Below are 17,105 nucleotides of genomic sequence, written 5' to 3'. Positions count from 1 at the left end.
ATCTTTGAGATCAAAGTCGTTTGATCTGTTTCTTTGATGCAGTGAAAGTCATCTGTTGCTGTGGTTTGTTATCGCAAGCAAATTGTCTCCTCGTGAGGACTGAGTGAGACTGAGAGATCTTCAAAGTGTCACAAGACCAAGTGAAGCTTGATTCAACTGGGCAAGTAGCGACGAGTCGAGAGAGTTTGAAACCAGTCGTGATGATGTGAATGAGATACGGATTACTCGTCAACAGAGACGATCACTATCAGAACTATTTTGTGGCAATAACATCCAGTCAAAGAATTGTCAACAAAGTGGAGTTGAATGCTAAAATAAACGAGAGTGATTGCGTGCATCTCTGAGGTGCAATACTTCACGTGAAGGTATCTCAACTGCTCTTTGGCTCCAGCTGGTACTTTGTCAGACATGTCGTGTGCCTCTTCCACATCAACCCCACGGCTGCCTGTGGCGCCTGAGGTGCTCGCGTCTTCAGGTCATTGACCGCCTGCCCAGGTGGCCCCCTGTCCGTTAAGGTACCTCCACTAACAGGGGTCCTCCCAGCGGATCAGCCTAGGCACTCTGGCACTGACTGCACTGGGGATGGACGCAATCCGTCAGCGACTCATTCGCTGATAAGCCCCGGCCGTCCATCTGCCATCTGCCGCCTCGCCTCATGACCTAGGTACTTCCACTCTCTAACCTTTAACAACCAGCCATTCATTCATCTGCATCTCAGCCGTGATTTTTTGCCTTTGCCTGGACCACAGATTTATCTCCTCACCACCTCCGCTTTCCATCTACCAGCCTCCATTATTGCGATCCGGTAATCCAAACAACAGTCGTCTTCTACGCTTACACGGCGATACCTGTGGTTGCCTATCACCGTATTTACGTCACGTCAGATATCCACATCCAACAAGGACTGGTTCCTACGTATTTGCCCGCACGTGAGGCGGAAGGAGTTGAGAGCGCGCGATGTTTTCGGAGTGTATGTCCTATTATTCTCTACGACTCCTTGCAAGCAAGCTGACTTGGTTCTCTAGATGCATCGAGGTTCTTAGCCCAGTCACAATCCAGGCTATCGAACTTCGGACAAGCCGATAACAACGACAATCCTCCACGACAATCTGAGTGGCCATCCCGCTCCACACGAAATCAGCGCGAAACAGGACGGGGAAATGGACCCAGTAGATCTTTCTTGGGTCGGGGTTATGGAGGAAACCCATATCAACAAACCGGCGCTGGGTCTCGGTTTGGTCAATTAGCTTTCGCATCGCGCATATCAGCTGCCCAGGATGCACCACTATTCCACAGCACATTGGACGAATTTCGGGAAGAGGATGACGAGGAAGAGAGGGATCGAGAGGCTGCCGATATGTTTGCTCTTCAGAGGTCAAGACGGGTAGCAGCTGCAAGCAAACTTGCCGACAGTGTTGAATCCGACGCCCATAGCCGGGGATCTTTGGAGGACAGCTTGAATCATGAAGGCCCATATCGAGATATGAGCATGCGCCGCGGTATTCGAAGCAGCTGGAATGGAACAAGAAGCACCCACCGCCCAGGACTTGCAAGAGATACCATAGGAGAAGAAGCCGAGGACGATACTCGTTCAAGTGAAGACCGAGAAAGCAGCCGTGGAACCGATGCTAAAGGCAAAATGGTCGACGTTGGACTCGAGTCGCAAGAGGATCCAGATGAGGACCCTCCGGCTTCGCTTTTGGGAGGGCAAACTCCACGAGACAGCAGTCCTCCGGCTTTCCAGCAGTTTAAGGGTGCGGATACGGAACGAACACCGTTTATGACGAGGCGAGAGTCTATGACCGAAACCGATGCTAGCATACAGCGGGATGCTCCCCAGGAGGAAGAGCCTGTACAAACAACCTTTCAATACATTGAGGGCGAAATCTTTCGACATGACCCCTTCTTTGCTTGGATCTTCTTAATCAGTCTTGCTGGTATGCTCTCAACATTCTTCTTGGTGTGGCTTCACACATCACCGCGAAAAAGCCCGGTCGGCGATACCATCTACACTACTCTACAAAAGTCATTTCACATGCTTGCGGTGGATACAGTAGTGGCTGTGTTTGTATCGTTCATCTGGCTGGCAGCCCTCCGCTCGTTTGTGCGGCCTCTGGTCAGCGTGATCTTGGTTGCAGTACCAGTCATTTTGTTCTCCTTCTCGATTTACTCCTTTGTCTCGTCTTTCAAGGGCCGATGGCATGGGGGCAGCTTCCAAGATTCTGTCATGAGATGGGCTTCTATAATCCCTGCTATCTCGTGCATATTATGGATTTGGCTTGTAGTACGAGGACGACGCGCTATCCAACAGGCGATCGAGATTCTCCAATTTTCCAGCCGCATTCTGGCCCAGAACTCGGCGCTGCTGTTCGTTGGTTTTGGATGTTTGGCCTTGATTGTCGTGTGGACCTGGGCATGGCTCGCTATGTTTACCAGGGTCTTCATGGGCGGTCATTTCAGCAAATCTATGCTCCGTTTCGTAATTCAGCTTTCAAGCTGGTGGCTTGGAGCTGCGTTCATCTTCCTATATATGTGGACGGTCTCGGTGATTAATGCCGTTCATCGTGCTACGACAGCCGCAACTGTATCCCAGTGGTACTTTCATCGAAATGCTGGGCCTGCTACGCCTTCGCGCGAGATTGTTTCGGCTGCTCTCAACCATGCGCTTACGACCATTTTTGGCAGTCTCTGCGAGTCGACTCTTTTGTCTCTGCTGATTCGAGCACCTCTGATTTTCCTACCCAGAAAGCTCGGGGCTACCGTCACAAATATTGCCTCATTTTGGATTCCAACACCGGTCATTGCGCTGATGAACCCGCTGACTATTACTTACTCAGCTATACACTCTCAAAATCTTGCTACTTCGGCCAGGGGCCTGGATCAGATGGAGCTTGTATCTCCGACAGTTCCTACAACTACATTGACCCCTCGAGCCTTGCGAAATCGTGGACAGCCCAATGGACTACTGCCCTATCGGCTTGCTAAACTGCTGCTTGTGGCAACACGACTTATTATGGCTACTGGGCTTGGTTTTGCAGGTTGGGTAATCACCGCTAAGCAGCTTCGAATTCAGCTACCAGATGGCGTGGGTGTTCGGGGCTCTGCTTATGCCTATGTAGTCGGTATGATGGCCAGTTTCATCGGTTACTCTGTCATGGGCGCGATGGAAGGGATCTTGAGCGGTATCGTTGACGCAGTTTTGATCTGCTACGGTAGCGAAAGACGCATGGAAAGAGGACATGGCCGATTCTGTCTCGAGGCAGCATATCTGTTTGGAGAGCGCCGAGGAGGCGACACGCTGGAGTACGCATAGTGGGAATGCTCGACAGTGGTTTTTTTAGCTGGCGCATTTGGTTCAACGGGTCGGACGGGATAGATCCGTGCAGCGGAGGACTCAGGAATATGTTCAATTGACTTTTGGGTTAGGGGTGTTTCTGGATGGAAGAGATCAGCTACTAGACTTGAATATAACGAGTCTTGAAAAGTCATTTGATTGAGTGAATGAATATGCTAAGGGTTATTGACTGATATCTCCAGGTCTAGGCTATGGGTCATTCTGTGGAGTTGCAATCATTGATCAAGGGTGTTGTTAAAATGCGCGCCCTTTGGTAGACGAGTCAGAGCCAGAACCGCCAGTGACTACTATCTGACTCAATCTTGACCCCAATTCCGTCAGGCTCAAGGTAAGAACGGCATGATTCTTAGAGGCTTAAAGCAAGGACTACATTATCCTTCTCTTGATATTTCTCAGTGATTGGTTAAAGCCTTGGAGATACCTGCCTGATATCCATACTGCTTCGGCTTTGGCAAGGGTCAAAGGGTTACCACGATCGCATTTATAAGAGGAGAACTGGTCTTCCCCTTGAATACTTCGAGTCGTCATCGAATAAATTCCCATTGTTATGAGTCAACATCACTAGCTCACAAGAAGCCTTACTCTACGTCTCCCACAACCCACAAGAGTACACATCCTTGATCATACTCAATATGTCTGCCGCAAAATCCATCACTATTATCTCTTCTCCCTATCACCTTGGTATCCGAGATGTTGCCGTCGGCGCTGGACCAACAGCGCTTCTCAATGCTGGTTTCGTCGAGGCAATTCGCAGCCTGGGCGTGGCTGTCAACCAATTCGAGCTCGAACCTGTTGATGACTTTGAAGGCGATATCGGTCGCCTTTTTGAGCTTTTGCGTCGCACTTCCAAGGCTGTGGCAGATGTGGTTCGGAAGGGTTCCTTTCCTGTCATCTTGGCTGGTAACTGTTCAACTACTGTTGGTGTCCAAGCCGGTATAGCCACTGCTCTTGGAAAAGTGCCTTCTTGTGTTTGGTTCGACGCTCACGACGATTTCAACACGCCTGATGTTCTTAAGAGTGGATATCTTGACTCAATGCCTGTTGCCATGATGGCAGGTCTGTGCTGGAAAACTCTCCTATCCAGCATCCCTGGTTTCGAAGCCTTGGATCTCAAAGATAACCTTGTGCATTGTGGTATGCGAGATGTGACAGATCTTGAGCGCTCTCGAGTCGAGGAAGCTGGCTTTCCTGTCATTTGGGGAGATTTAGAGGATCATGTTGACTTCGAAGGTGAACTAGGCAAGGTTCTTGATGGGAATAGGTTTAGCCAAACGATGGTGCACTTGGATCTTGACGCCCTCGATATCTCTGTCGGTAATGTCAATAAGTTCTCTGCGCATGGTGGATTGCTGGAGGATGATCTAGAGAAATGCCTGAAGATGATTCCTTCAAAGGCGAAGCCGGTGTCACTGACGGTTGCATCGTTTGATCCTTCTTATGATGTACAGGGAACTATTGAACCTGTTGCTATCAAGGGGGCCGTTGCTTTCGTTCAGAGCTTGGTTTCACAGGGATTTCTTGAAGGGTCCTCGGATTAAGTAGTAGAGATAGACCGTATGAGAATGAAAACTTGATTCATATCACAATATCACATCAGGGTCAAGATAATAGACCTCATGTTTATAATTTGTTGGTTTTCAAGCTTCATGAGATGTTTTATTGCTTATTCTGGGTCAATCTTGATCAATTACAAATAAAAACTTATCCAATCATAACAGACATCATAAAAAACAAAGGGAAATCATTCCAAGGATAACAGTTTACCGATCGTTGAATATTAAGCAGAAGACACAATCCATGAGGTTGCCGGAGAATGAGCCCGCTTAGGGATCGGAGCAGGCTTTGGTAGAGTCCAGCCGAGCATCGACATGACAACTTTGGGTGCAGTGGCTATGATTGGAGCCGGAGCTGTCATAGGGGCTCGAGCTGTGTAAGGAGCTGGAGCAGTCTTGGGTATAAATATTGTCGATGTGCTGAGTGTGACTGAGCATCTTGGAACTGATGCCGTATTGGGGATAGAAGCAGTCATTGGGGCAGAAAATGTTGCTGTAACGGAGGGCATCGTGGGAGCAGTTGACCTTGATGAAGTAGCTGGTACTTCTGAAGGTAGTGCCTTCGAGGGCTTTTGAGTGACTTCAGGAATATGAGGAGATTGCACAGGTGTGCTCTTCTTACGAGCCTGAGTCTTGGGCTGGACCTTGGGCTCCATCTTTGGCTGAAATTCTTTATGCTGAGCATTAGACACCGTCTGATGGTCAACTTTGGGAGGAGTGTGTTTGACTTCAGCTTTCGGCTTGGGTCTTGTTTGTTCATTGATCGGCTTGACGCGCATGACGATAGGCTCTGGCTCATCTTCCACAGTTGGAGAGGGGACCGTTGTTTTCTTGACCAGCTCAGCTTTTGGCTTGGATTCAACCTTTGGCTCGAGCTTCTGTGTGATCTTCTCCTCAAATTTGGGCATTGGTTGAGTAGTGGCCTTGGGCTCCTCTCTGAATTTTCTTGGGAGAATAGGCGACGCAGGCTCCGGAAGTACAGTCGTCTTTGTTGGAGGCTCTGGTAAAGGACGCGGTGCTGGCCTGGGTGTAGACACCGGCTGGGGCGATTCTTCCGTCTTCTCAATATCCTTGGTCTTCTCAACAGTCTCGGGTTGCTTTTCAGGCCTTGTGTCGGACAACTTGGGTTCATCCTTGATCTTTTTGTCTACAGGGGAAGGCAACGTTCCAGGCTCAATCACTGTTCCAGTTTCAACTGGCATGCCAGACCCAACAGGTTTGCCATGCCCAAGAAGCGGCTCTGAGTTAGACGAAAAGAATGGGTGAGGGGGTACCGCTTCGCGTTCTTTCGGAGGCGCGGTATCAAATCGAGACACAGATGGTCGAGACTGTTCAACATCCTCTTTCGTAGTCATACGTGAAGATGTAGAGAATCGAGACGATGTTGAAACTCGGGAACCGTCGAGTGAGTCCTTGGAGAAGCCTGAGTCTGCTGGCGAAGTTGCTTCTGGGTCATCGCTGTTTGTACGCTTGAACATTCGGCCGATGCGTTTGGCAGCTGACTTGGCTGTAGGCCGACGCTTGAGAGACTTGATTGAACCAGGCATGTTGGATAATGGGAATGAAGTTGCTGGGAGCTCAGGAGTAATGGATTTCTGGGGTGCTTGGGTCTCGGCGAGGATTGTCTTATAAGCGGAAGACTCGGTGTTGTATCTACAAGGATGGATAGAGTACAGCCGGCTATTAAGAGAGCTTATGGAGATACTTTATCAGGGGATGCTGAGGTCTTGAGAGTTCGTTGGAGTGTTGTATAAGTAATATGGTTAAAGAAGCACAGGGACTGAGAATCAAGAGCCAAACCAGACGAGAACAGAAATGAGAAAGGACTTGGGATAACTACAGATATTTATAACTCAACCTCAACAGCACAACACTTTTGAGTCCTGTTGGATTGTAACTCGGGCCATTCCGCCCCGTGGGGCCGCCCCCGAGATCGTAGATGGATGATCCATGTATGTAACTGCACGACATAAGAGCTGAAAGGTCTGTGTTCCACCTGAATCACAAATCTATAGGCCATCGATGCTTCAGGGAACGTGACATTATCTGCAAGAAACTGGAGCTGTAAACAAAGGGACACGTCTTCAGCTCAGGTGGTCATTGTTTGTTTTTTATCGCAGGGAATATGCTGCCGCCGGACGACCGCTCCGGCTGAAGTCGGGAAACACCCGGAGCCGGCCGGATCGGGGCCGGGATGAGAGTCGATTGTGAGCCGCAACCATTCAATTCGGACTATCACAAGGAATATAATAAAATCATTTTCTAAAGAAATCATGTATTTGGTGAATCCCTCTTGAAAATGATCATTTAACATGATATGACTCTCTCTCATGTACAAGACGCGGCCCATATCGGGGCGGGAGAATTGTTCCGTATATGCAATGGAGGACGGTTTATGTGTTTCAAAACTGCACCTGCATATGCATGTCTTGCATGTCAACTAATCGGAAGTCTATAATATTCATATGCTCTATCTGTGTTATATGTCGGCAACTTAACCATAGACGGGTCTACGGATGCTGCCCCGTCTTCTCTTCCATTTATCATATCAAAGACAGTGAAAAAGCAGCAAGTTGTTGTCTGTAGTACGAAAATGAGTGCCCATTCGGTAGCGTAAGAGAGTATTCAAGTAAGCGTATGGTATAATGGCCACTAATTGTCGGGGTGGAATTTGTGAAGAAACGCAATTGGAACACAAGGTACGAGTTTCACGAAGGATTTAGACCAGCATTTGAAGTAATAAAAAGATTCATGCTCTATGTTCTCGGATCTATATGTATGATGAAATATAAACATGTGAATCAATGTGTGTATGTACCAGCATCACAACTCAACAACCCAATGCCATCGCAATGCACATTTACTGGTTCCAGTTGTTGAATTGCCACTTGACCTAAACATAATATTAGCAATTGATCAGACAACACATTAGATGTTAACTTACGTAGCTGGGGTTGATCTTCTGGATATCAGGGACACCCAAGTTGCCAGCGTCAATGGCAATCTCGTGCTTAAGAATATCGATGACCTTCTTAACACCATCAACACCAAAGACGTTGGCGTACATGAAAGGACGTCCAAGGCCAACAGCCTTGACACCGAGAGAAAGAAGCTTAAGGACATCAGCGCCATATCGGACACCACCGTCAGCGTAGACCTCAATCTTCTTGAAAACCTCAGGGGCCTCCTGGTGGATCTCAAGAGCGACCTCAAGACCAGAGGGGCTGCCATCAAGCTGACGACCACCGTGGTTGGAGAGAATGATAGCGGGAGCACCGTGCTTAACAGCAAGCTTGGCGTCGGCAGCAGAGCCAATACCCTTGATGATAACAGGGAGCTTGGTCATCTTCTGGAGCTTCTTGTAGTAGTCCCAGGTGATGTAGGAGTAGTCGGAGTCAGCAGAACCAACACCGAATCGAGCAGCACGGTGTCGGTTGCCGTCAGCAGCAGAGTCGACGGTGAAGATGATGGCAGCAGCACCAGCCTTCTCGGAGCGGTCGAGGAGCTCCTGGGTCTCAGTGTCGTTGGAAGTAAGGTAGAGCTGCTGGAAGACGACCTGGCCCTCAGCCTTGGCCTTGGCGATCTCCTCAATGGTAAGAGAGGCGTAGAGAGCGGGCATGTAGAGAATGTCACCCTCACCAGCACCCTTCATGAGGTTAAGCTCAGCATCAGGGTGAGCGTTACCAGCCCTGGCGCAAGGGCTGATGAAGAAAGGAGCTGAAAAGTTGTGGCCCAGGATGGTAGTGGGCAGAGTGTTCTCAACATTGGTGATATCAACCATAGTTCGAGGCTTGAAGCGATAACGCTGGAAGACCTCGAGGTTGTTGCGGTACGACCACTCGCCGGCAGCACCGTTACGGTAGTATGTGTAGTTCTGGATGGGGAGGTAGTTCTTAGCAGCCCACTCAAAGTCAGGAAGACCGATCATCTGCTCCAGCTTGGGGAGCTTTCCGGTGGGAAGATCGCCAACGACGATCTCGAGACCAGTGTCGGGCTGCTCGAGGAAAGGACGAGCAGCCATGGCCCCCGAGAGGAGGGCGCTGGCAAGGATCTGAGTGCGCATTGTGATGAGAATGAGTGTGATGGGTAGTAAAGAGCGTCTGAGGTTGGATATGGCTGGGGAATAAGAAGTGATGATCGGAAGGGCGAGGCGGCTCTTTTAAGCTTTAGGAATGCTCGTGATGTCAAGACCGAATACCACGGAAAACATGTATTCCATGGCCAAGGTCATGGTCATGGTCATGGTCAAGGGTGTTTGCCTTGTCTTGATGAACCCATCTGCTCTGCCTGTGTTAGTTAGTTCGTGCGACTGACATGTCAAGCCTCCTTGCAAAGTCTAACAGACGGAGATACTAACTAAGACCAATGGCATTGATACGTAATGCGATGCAACGGCAGACATGAGCCACGCATCGGAGTGCCGCTGTCTTGGGTCCACTACCGAAATTGCGCCTGTAGCAGCTTCTACTCTATCTGATCCGTTTCTGTAACAGGTGAAAGGATTTTTGTATTGGCACTTGGGCACTGGCAGGTATGTGATAGTGATAGTGACAGATATCGGAGGACGTTCATACTACATTCCTCTTTGGTGTTTGTTACCGTTTTTGTTATACGGTATCAAGAATACTACATTACTCGTCATATACACGCCGTCACATCTTGGCAACTTGGCCCAATACACCGGTTCAGAATTCATCCGTTCTCGAGGTGACGATGGGGTATAATGAGATACAGCATGTTTCTTGGCAGGATGATCCCTGTAATTCATGTCATTCACACCTCGATCGCATAGTTCAACAGCGTCAAAGTCTAAAACGCGGGAGACGGTTACTAGATCGGGCATTTACTGTAAAGTTGTGACAGGTTCAATTCATGAGTATGTTTCTCTAGTGATTGGCATTAACAAAGCAACGAGTCAGCCCCCTGTGCGGTTAACCTGAAATGTTTTGTTTGACGATAACTTTAGGTAGTAGTTTAAACTTAGAAAAACCAAACAATCAGGGCAGACCAGGGAGGGAGTATCGCAAAACTAGCAGAGTTTGTCTTGGATCACTAATGCTCACATAAGGATCCGTGATCCATATGAGGCAATCCCCTGTTACGCATAGAGTATCCGGGTGATGCTCCCTCTGTTTCACGAGCATCACCAGCCAAGGAACTGAATAATCTCTCACTGTTAAGGATCTCGGTGGATCTTTTGACAAATGCTGGGATGAATGATGAATGTCACTCTTGTTCGATATCCCATCCCACTCGGATACAGTATCCACCATGTTTTGTAATCTTGGTTGATGCGTATTTAGAGTTTTTATGCTTGTCTAATAAACCAATTTAGGTAGGACGAAACATGACGTTGAAAATGAGGCGCAGACAAGACATGACGAGTCAAGCTAGTTAACTTAGAACAAGAACATCTCGCCATGTGTCACGCCATGCAAGTTCTCTATTTCATGTGCATCGCAACGCTGGTCTTCTAGAATATTTCCAAAGCCGGGAACGGAGAATGCCTTCCGAATGCACGTTTACAGGGTATCATATCGAGATAACCAACTAAACAAGGGTCACATTCTCGGTGGAAACGTCCCCTTCATCTCGGCATGAATTCCTGCTCGGTCAGTTCCTCGTCGGCCAGTTTCTGAATCTATCGGTCAGTTCTTGTGAGCTGCCAGAAACAGACTTAGCGGTCACAACAAAGATTCCGTTAGTCATTCAAGTGCCGGTTTCTCGCTAAAGAGAATCGTCCCGCTCGCCTGGAGTAGAAACTATGGCGCCGGAAAAGGCCTAAAGGATGCCCCCACGTAAGCTTAGCCTTGATCTTTCGTCTTATCAATCTGTGATCTTCATCAGATGTTATTCATCAAAGTGACTGCAGTACTTTTGATGAGATTTAATGTCCGTTGACCTATCTACAATCTGCCAAGCAACGAGGTCAGGCAAACATTTAAAGACCATAACCCGAATAAATGAATGCATTAACCAATCATAGACCGCCTTGTTTTGTCTGAGACCCATTAACCCTACCATCGACAATCTCTCTTGGTCGGGAAAATTCAGCTCGGTCGTCCATCTCGTCCGTCCGACGAGGGAATGCTAGCTCCGAGACTACGAGGGTATTTCCATAACAGGAGACAAACAGTATCAAACACAGTCTTTAGGTGGATCATTTGTGAAGTGTCGTGACTGGTTATGAAACGAGATCTCAGATCACTCAATGCCTCTGGTCACTTATAAACGAACTGTGAGAGTTGAAATATGCCTCTAGGACTGTCTCAGCACCGCGAATGTAATCAAGCCCATGCCGTCGATCAGATTAAGATACACAGGTATCATAATGGTCCTGTTATGTCTCTTTGATCGCTAGGGTGAGAGAGTAATACTGATCCAAGTTATGATACTGTCAGATCTAATCGCGCCGAAATACTACCCTGTCTCGGTGCACCTGTTACATAATGAATCAATGGGAAAATCGCTTTACTATTGTTTACTTACGACGATTGATGTTGTGCCCAGTGAGTGAAGGTAGTTCCAGTACTGAAATTCCTTCCTCACCAAGACAATGATCAAGCACAGCGGGAAGAGCCGGTCAAGCCCCACAACTTTAATTCTTAATGAATAAGTGAATATCTCTTAACCACCAAAAGATAACATCACGAATGTTTCCGTATAGTTTTACATCGTTGGGTGATTTGCCAAAAAGTGCAAAAGAAACGTCACCTGCAGGATTCGAACCTACGCGTGCGAACACAATGCCTAACCTTGCTTTCCGGAGATAGCAGGGCATCGCCTTAACCACTCGGCCAAAGTGACTAACTAATTTATAGAAGCTGAATTAAAACTATAGCCTATATAGCTACGACACTAGTAATGTGATCAAATTCATTCATCAAGCTCTGACTCCTTCCGAGAATATTGCATCTTCCTTGTTCTCCTGTTAAACTTTTCATCTTGCCTGTAGAGTCATATGTAAGAAAGTTTGGCGTTCCCCCTCCTTGGCAATGCATGTTTTGTCACTCAGTATGTATGAGATCGTATCTTTTACTTGTATCATAACCAGTTCGCAACTAAGCATGGCCAAGGAACTGGAGCTTCCTTTATCTACAGCATTCTTACACAACTGACAGGCGAGACGTACCACACCAAAAGAAATGCCACTGATGCTCGTGTCAATTGCGACCTCAGGCAATACTTCAACGATAGAACTCGCCTACGAGTGAACACAATGCCTTAATGTCTTGTGCAAGACAACACAGCATCGCCTTAACCACACAGTCACCTGTCTTATTGTTTGACAGCGTGTCATAGGTCCGATACAGCATGTGCTCAGATCGACAGTACAATTCAGGAATTAATGTCGAATAGTTTCGATATGTGAATCAACATCAAAGTTGAGGCTGAGTTGCGTACGGACAAGGGCGGATAAGCACAAGTCGTGTAATAGCTTCGAGAGTGTTTGGGCAGATTCGTCAGGTGCCAAGGGATCTCGTTCTAGAAAAGGGCTATCCCTTGATCGTCAGGGTCTTATTCCCGTCGTATTCTATCTTATACACGGATTATGTTGTAAGACTACCTTACCTACTCCGTACGGAGCAGAATCACAATCATTAAGCCTAGACAGGTCCTATTCGGGCGTGATTGATCTCGTGCTTCACAGCTTGCGTAAGTGAAAGAGTAAGCTCATAAGTAACAACAATTAATCACTCTCACAAAATGCGAATCCGAGAAACAAAATGATCGATTAATTTACCATAATAGGCATCATTCAAGCGCAGCTTATTTAGGACTCGTGTGGCTTAAAGCTTAACATCCTTGCCTCGTCCCTGATTCGTATCCGCTGACGTCGTTGTTTCAACTTGTCTCCCCCACTAACATAACCACTAAACTAAGCTAACCGCCGACCTCATTTATCTTCAACTCATTATCTATAACTACCTACAATTCTCATTCTTCACTATCGAATGATCACTCAAACTTGACTTTACTCTTAAATCTCTCAATACCTGTGAGCAGCTGCTATGGCAGGCATTGTTGATGAAAAAGCTGCTGCGGGTCGGCAGCATCAACCCCGCGATGGCGATAAGACAAACACAGGGGCTGTAGCCTCAGACGACCTTCAGTTACCAGATATCAACCCTGCTGAAGGAGATGGAGCACCACCTCCATACGGAGAGAACCACGATCAGGTTCATTTCTCACAGCCTGGCTTTGACGCTGGTGCTGCGATAACTGGTACATACCATATGCCTCTGCATGTGAAACATGTATAAACTAACTCTCGTCATTCTTTAGGTGATGGCCGAGTCAATATTAATATCAATGCCAAGAACAGGAGACTCACAGACCTTCTTGCCCCAACTCTACAAGGCCAACTTGCACCTGAGCCTGAACTGCCTGATCTTCCTCCTGCATATATCCCTCCCAGTCTAGGAGGTCTGCCTGGACAAACACCGCCACCCAAACTCAATGTTGTCGTACAGATTGTGGGGTCTCGTGGTGATGTCCAACCCTTTGTTGCACTGGGAAAGGTTCTGAAGGACACCTACGGCCACCGAGTTCGAATTGCTACTCATCCTACTTTCCAATCCTTTGTTGAGGAGAATGGTCTCGAGTTCTTCAGTATTGGTGGCGACCCTGCCGAACTGATGGCATTTATGGTCAAACACCCCGGTCTCATGCCTGGTTTCGATGCCATTACAAGTGGTGAAGTGAGCAAGCGCAGAAAAGGCATCCAAGAAATTCTCATGGGATGTTGGCGATCCTGTATCGAAGGTGGTGACGGTCTAGGACCGCCTCCTAAACCTCATGCTTCTAATGCTCCTTTGGACGTATCCCTGGAGGTACCTGGCGGGCCTGGTCAAGAGCCTTTTGTTGCTGATGCTCTCATCGCGAACCCTCCTAGCTTTGCCCATGTCCATATTGCTGAGAAGCTGGGCATCCCAGTGCATATGATGTTTACGTGAGTCTCCTGCCTTTATGCAATGCTGCCGAATACTGATTACCCCTTTAGCATGCCATGGTCGCCAACACGAGCCTTTCCCCATCCTTTGGCCAACATTCAGTCATCAAATACAGACGATGTGATGACAAACTACATGTCATATACTCTAGTCGAGATGATGACATGGCAGGGGTTAGGAGATGTAATCAACAGGTTCCGAGAGAAGGCACTTGATCTTCCCCCACTTTCACTAATCTGGGCACCTGGACTGCTTGCAAGACTCAAGATTTCTTGGACATATTGCTGGTCAGTTCTTCTGGAGCATTATATGAATACATCTAACTCGACACAGGTCTCCAGCATTGATTCCCAAGCCCAACGATTGGGGACGACATATCGACATTGCTGGCTTTTACTTTCTCAACCTTGCTTCCTCATACACCCCTGATCCAGACCTGGAAGCATTCCTCCGAGATGGTCCGCCCCCTGTTTACATCGGATTCGGATCCATCGTTGTTGACGACCCTAATGCCATGACCGAGATGATCTTTGAGGCTGTCAGGCTGTCGGGTGTCAGGGCATTAGTCTCCAAGGGCTGGGGTGGACTTGGTGCTGATGACCTTGGTAAACCAGATGGCGTGTTTATGCTTGGCAATGTTCCCCACGACTGGCTGTTTGAGCATGTCTCATGTGTCGTGCATCACGGTGGTGCTGGCACCACTGCCGCTGGTATCAAGGCCGGAAAACCTACTCTTGTGGTCCCCTTCTTTGGTGATCAGCCATTCTGGGGTGCTATGATAGCCAGAGCCAATGCGGGCCCTGACCCCATTCCTTACAAACAACTGACAGCAGAGAAGCTTGCAGAAGCGATCAACTTTTGTGTTAAACCGGAAACTCTAGAGCAGGCCAAGGTGTTGGGCCAGAAGATCAGAGAAGAACGAGGAACCGATGTTGGTGGTAAAAGTTTCCACGATCATTTGGACACGGACAAGTTACGTTGCACTTTGGCACCAAGCCGAGCCGCTGCATGGCGTGTAAGGAGGAGTCAAGTAAGGCTGAGTGCGTTTGCGGCTGCAGTACTGGTTGAGCAAGGGTTACTGCAATGGTCTGACCTAAAGCTGTAAGTTAAGATACCAAAAATGTCCAAGGTCGAGCTAACATGTACAGATACCGCATGACGGAGTACAACACAGAGGAACAGCCGACTGACCCAATCTCTGCTTGCACGTTGTCGCTTGTCACCGATATAGGAGGAATCGGAATGGCAATCGCCGATATGCCCAGGGAGCTTTTCAAGAGCATGTCGCAGCCCAAGAAGAAGGACTCAACACAAGGGGAAGCACAGGATGCCGCAACCCCTCCAGCATCAGGAAGCGAGACATCGCTCCCCGTGCCTCAGGGCAATGAATCGGAGAAGAGTTCGGCACCTGCACCTAGTATTGCAGATACAGAAACTTTGGGCTCTACGGTTCCTACTACTGCCCACTCCAATGCCTCGCAACCAACTTTGAGCGACACAGCATCCAGCGTCTCTCGTCCTTGGTCTCCAGGTCAATCAAGTACCCAAGGATCGGTCAATGATAAGTCTTGGAGAGAACAGATCAAAGAAGCGGCTAGCAAACAGCAGCGACGTGCGTCGCCCGTCAACTACGTGAATGCCGCCGTCGGGACTGGAAAAGGAGTTGGTCGAGTCGTGACCACTGGTGCCAGAACACCTATGAACTTTTGCCTTGGACTAGCCAGAGGATTCAGAAACATGCCAAGGCTGTATAATGATGATACGATTCGTCCGGTCGAAAAGGTAACGGGAGTCGGCTCTGGAATCGTAGTCGCAGGTAAGGAGTTTGGCTATGGCCTGTTCGATGGCGTCACTGGTCTGGTAACACAGCCTTTGAAAGGTGCCGAAAAGGAGGGTGTTCAGGGGCTGGTAAAAGGCTTTGGCAAGGGTATTGGAGGTCTGATCGCGAAGCCGGCAGCCGGTAAGTTTGTTGTCGATGCGTTGTGAATGTTGTACTGACACAAAACAGGCTTCTGGGCCATCCCAGCTTACACCATGCAGGGCGTGAATGCAGAGGTCTCCAAGTACTTTGCCAAGAGCGTTCAGAACTATATCACTTCGTCACGAGCTACCCAAGGTCAGCACGAGATGCAAGAGGCAACACCGGGTGAAAGAGGTGATGTCGTTCAAAGATGGAATAACGTAAAGTTCGACCTCAAGAACTACTATCAGTGGAAGAGAAAGGAAAAGGTTGCAGGAAAGCGCCCTGAAGAGCCCCGCCTTGACAGCTCAGAGGCTGGATTTGAGCGGCCACGCACAGGATGGCGACATACCAAGAAGATGTCTTTCGAGGAACGAAAGAAACTTCACGCCGACAAGGATGCATGGAAGAGGGGATTCCTGGACGCCCCGGTCCCACAGTCAAACGCAAGCGATGCTTCAAGTATACGAACGAGCTCATCGGAGGATCCCGAGCTCGAAAAGGCTATTCGGGCGTCAGTGCTTGAGACATCGCGTGGCAACAGTGAGGAAGACGCCCAGGTGGAGGCAGCTATCCGTGAGAGCATCAAGGCTGTTCGGCAACAGGTTGGGTCAAGCGAGGCAGGCCCGCTTCCTCTCAAGGATCCGTCAATTTTTGAAGATGCCGACTATCAAATCACAGACGAGGAGTATCAGGCTCTTGTCGAGCAGGCGATCCAGCAGAGTCTTGGTAACGATGTACCGTTACCCGACTATTCTGATGTGCCAGAGCTTGATGCAACGGATACTGTGTCTCAACCTCCCGCCCAGTTCACCACCAACGAAGACGACGCAGAGCTGAAGCGTGCCATTGAAGCCTCCAGGAACCAACCTCCGCCGCCGCTCCCCCCAAGGGAAGAAAATGATGATGAGTTTGAACGGGCCATTGCGGCGTCGAAAGAAGCTATGGAAAAAGAAAGCAGTCAGCGGTCGGAGGAAGATATCGTGATGGAGTATGTCAAAAAGCAGAGCCTGGCGGAGGAAGAGTATAGAAAACAAATGGCAAAGGGGAAGAGTGCAGCGGGTGGTGGCGATGATGATGACGAGGAGTTGAGGCGGGCGATGGAGGAGAGTTTGAAGATGAACCGGGGAGATACATCAGGTCCATCCGGAAATTGAGGCGGTAAACGCAATAGACGATGTGAATTCGACAAACATGCAAGATACTAGGATACCCGCATTGAACACGAAACAAATGAATCGTACTGTTTGATATTGTGTGCCTATTTGTGCAAACGACCGCGT

The 17,105-nt window shown here is 48.6% G+C and overlaps 5 protein-coding genes and 1 non-coding gene across 6 annotated transcripts; 3 read left to right on the top strand and 3 right to left on the bottom strand.

Moving 5' to 3' along the window:
* The first annotated feature begins 667 nt into the window (after window positions 1-667).
* On the top strand, window positions 668-3,484 carry BKA55DRAFT_552361 (uncharacterized protein). The gene is made up of 2 exons (XM_046191425.1): window positions 668-970; window positions 1,026-3,484. The coding sequence occupies exons 1-2, from the start codon at window positions 958-960 to the stop codon at window positions 3,311-3,313; spliced, it is 2,301 nt and encodes a 766-aa protein (XP_046057428.1). The 5' UTR covers window positions 668-957; the 3' UTR covers window positions 3,314-3,484.
* A 43-nt stretch (window positions 3,485-3,527) lies between these two features.
* BKA55DRAFT_56891 (uncharacterized protein) lies at window positions 3,528-4,937 on the top strand. The gene has a single exon (XM_046192863.1). It carries the CDS (start codon window positions 3,988-3,990, stop codon window positions 4,891-4,893), a length of 906 nt encoding a protein of 301 aa, XP_046057427.1. The 5' UTR covers window positions 3,528-3,987; the 3' UTR covers window positions 4,894-4,937.
* Window positions 4,938-5,132: 195 nt separating this feature from the next.
* Window positions 5,133-6,455, bottom strand: BKA55DRAFT_683714 (uncharacterized protein; the record flags this gene model as incomplete). Its single annotated transcript, XM_046198541.1, has 1 exon — window positions 5,133-6,455. The coding sequence occupies one exon, from the start codon at window positions 6,453-6,455 to the stop codon at window positions 5,133-5,135; it is 1,323 nt and encodes a 440-aa protein (XP_046057426.1).
* Window positions 6,456-7,768: 1,313 nt separating this feature from the next.
* BKA55DRAFT_498867 (uncharacterized protein) lies at window positions 7,769-8,971 on the bottom strand (the record flags this gene model as incomplete). The annotated part of the gene is made up of 2 exons (XM_046186590.1): window positions 7,769-7,801; window positions 7,853-8,971. 2 exons carry the CDS (start codon window positions 8,969-8,971, stop codon window positions 7,769-7,771), a joined length of 1,152 nt encoding a protein of 383 aa, XP_046057425.1.
* Window positions 8,972-11,616: 2,645 nt separating this feature from the next.
* Window positions 11,617-11,715, bottom strand: BKA55DRAFT_t18. The gene has a single exon. It is a non-coding gene; the product is annotated as a tRNA-Ser (tRNA).
* Window positions 11,716-12,920: 1,205 nt separating this feature from the next.
* On the top strand, window positions 12,921-16,979 carry BKA55DRAFT_498482 (uncharacterized protein; the record flags this gene model as incomplete). Its single annotated transcript, XM_046186553.1, has 6 exons — window positions 12,921-13,134; window positions 13,195-13,861; window positions 13,913-14,149; window positions 14,196-14,963; window positions 15,011-15,822; window positions 15,871-16,979. The coding sequence occupies 6 exons, from the start codon at window positions 12,921-12,923 to the stop codon at window positions 16,977-16,979; spliced, it is 3,807 nt and encodes a 1,268-aa protein (XP_046057424.1).
* Window positions 16,980-17,105: the final 126 nt, after the last annotated feature.

This window comes from Fusarium redolens (assembly GCF_020744475.1).
Source record: "Fusarium redolens strain MPI-CAGE-AT-0023 chromosome Unknown BKA55scaffold_1, whole genome shotgun sequence".
Classification (NCBI taxonomy): Eukaryota; Fungi; Ascomycota; class Sordariomycetes; order Hypocreales; family Nectriaceae; genus Fusarium; species Fusarium redolens.
Note: the sequence above shows the minus strand (reverse complement) of the source record. Positions and strands in the feature narration are given on the sequence as shown.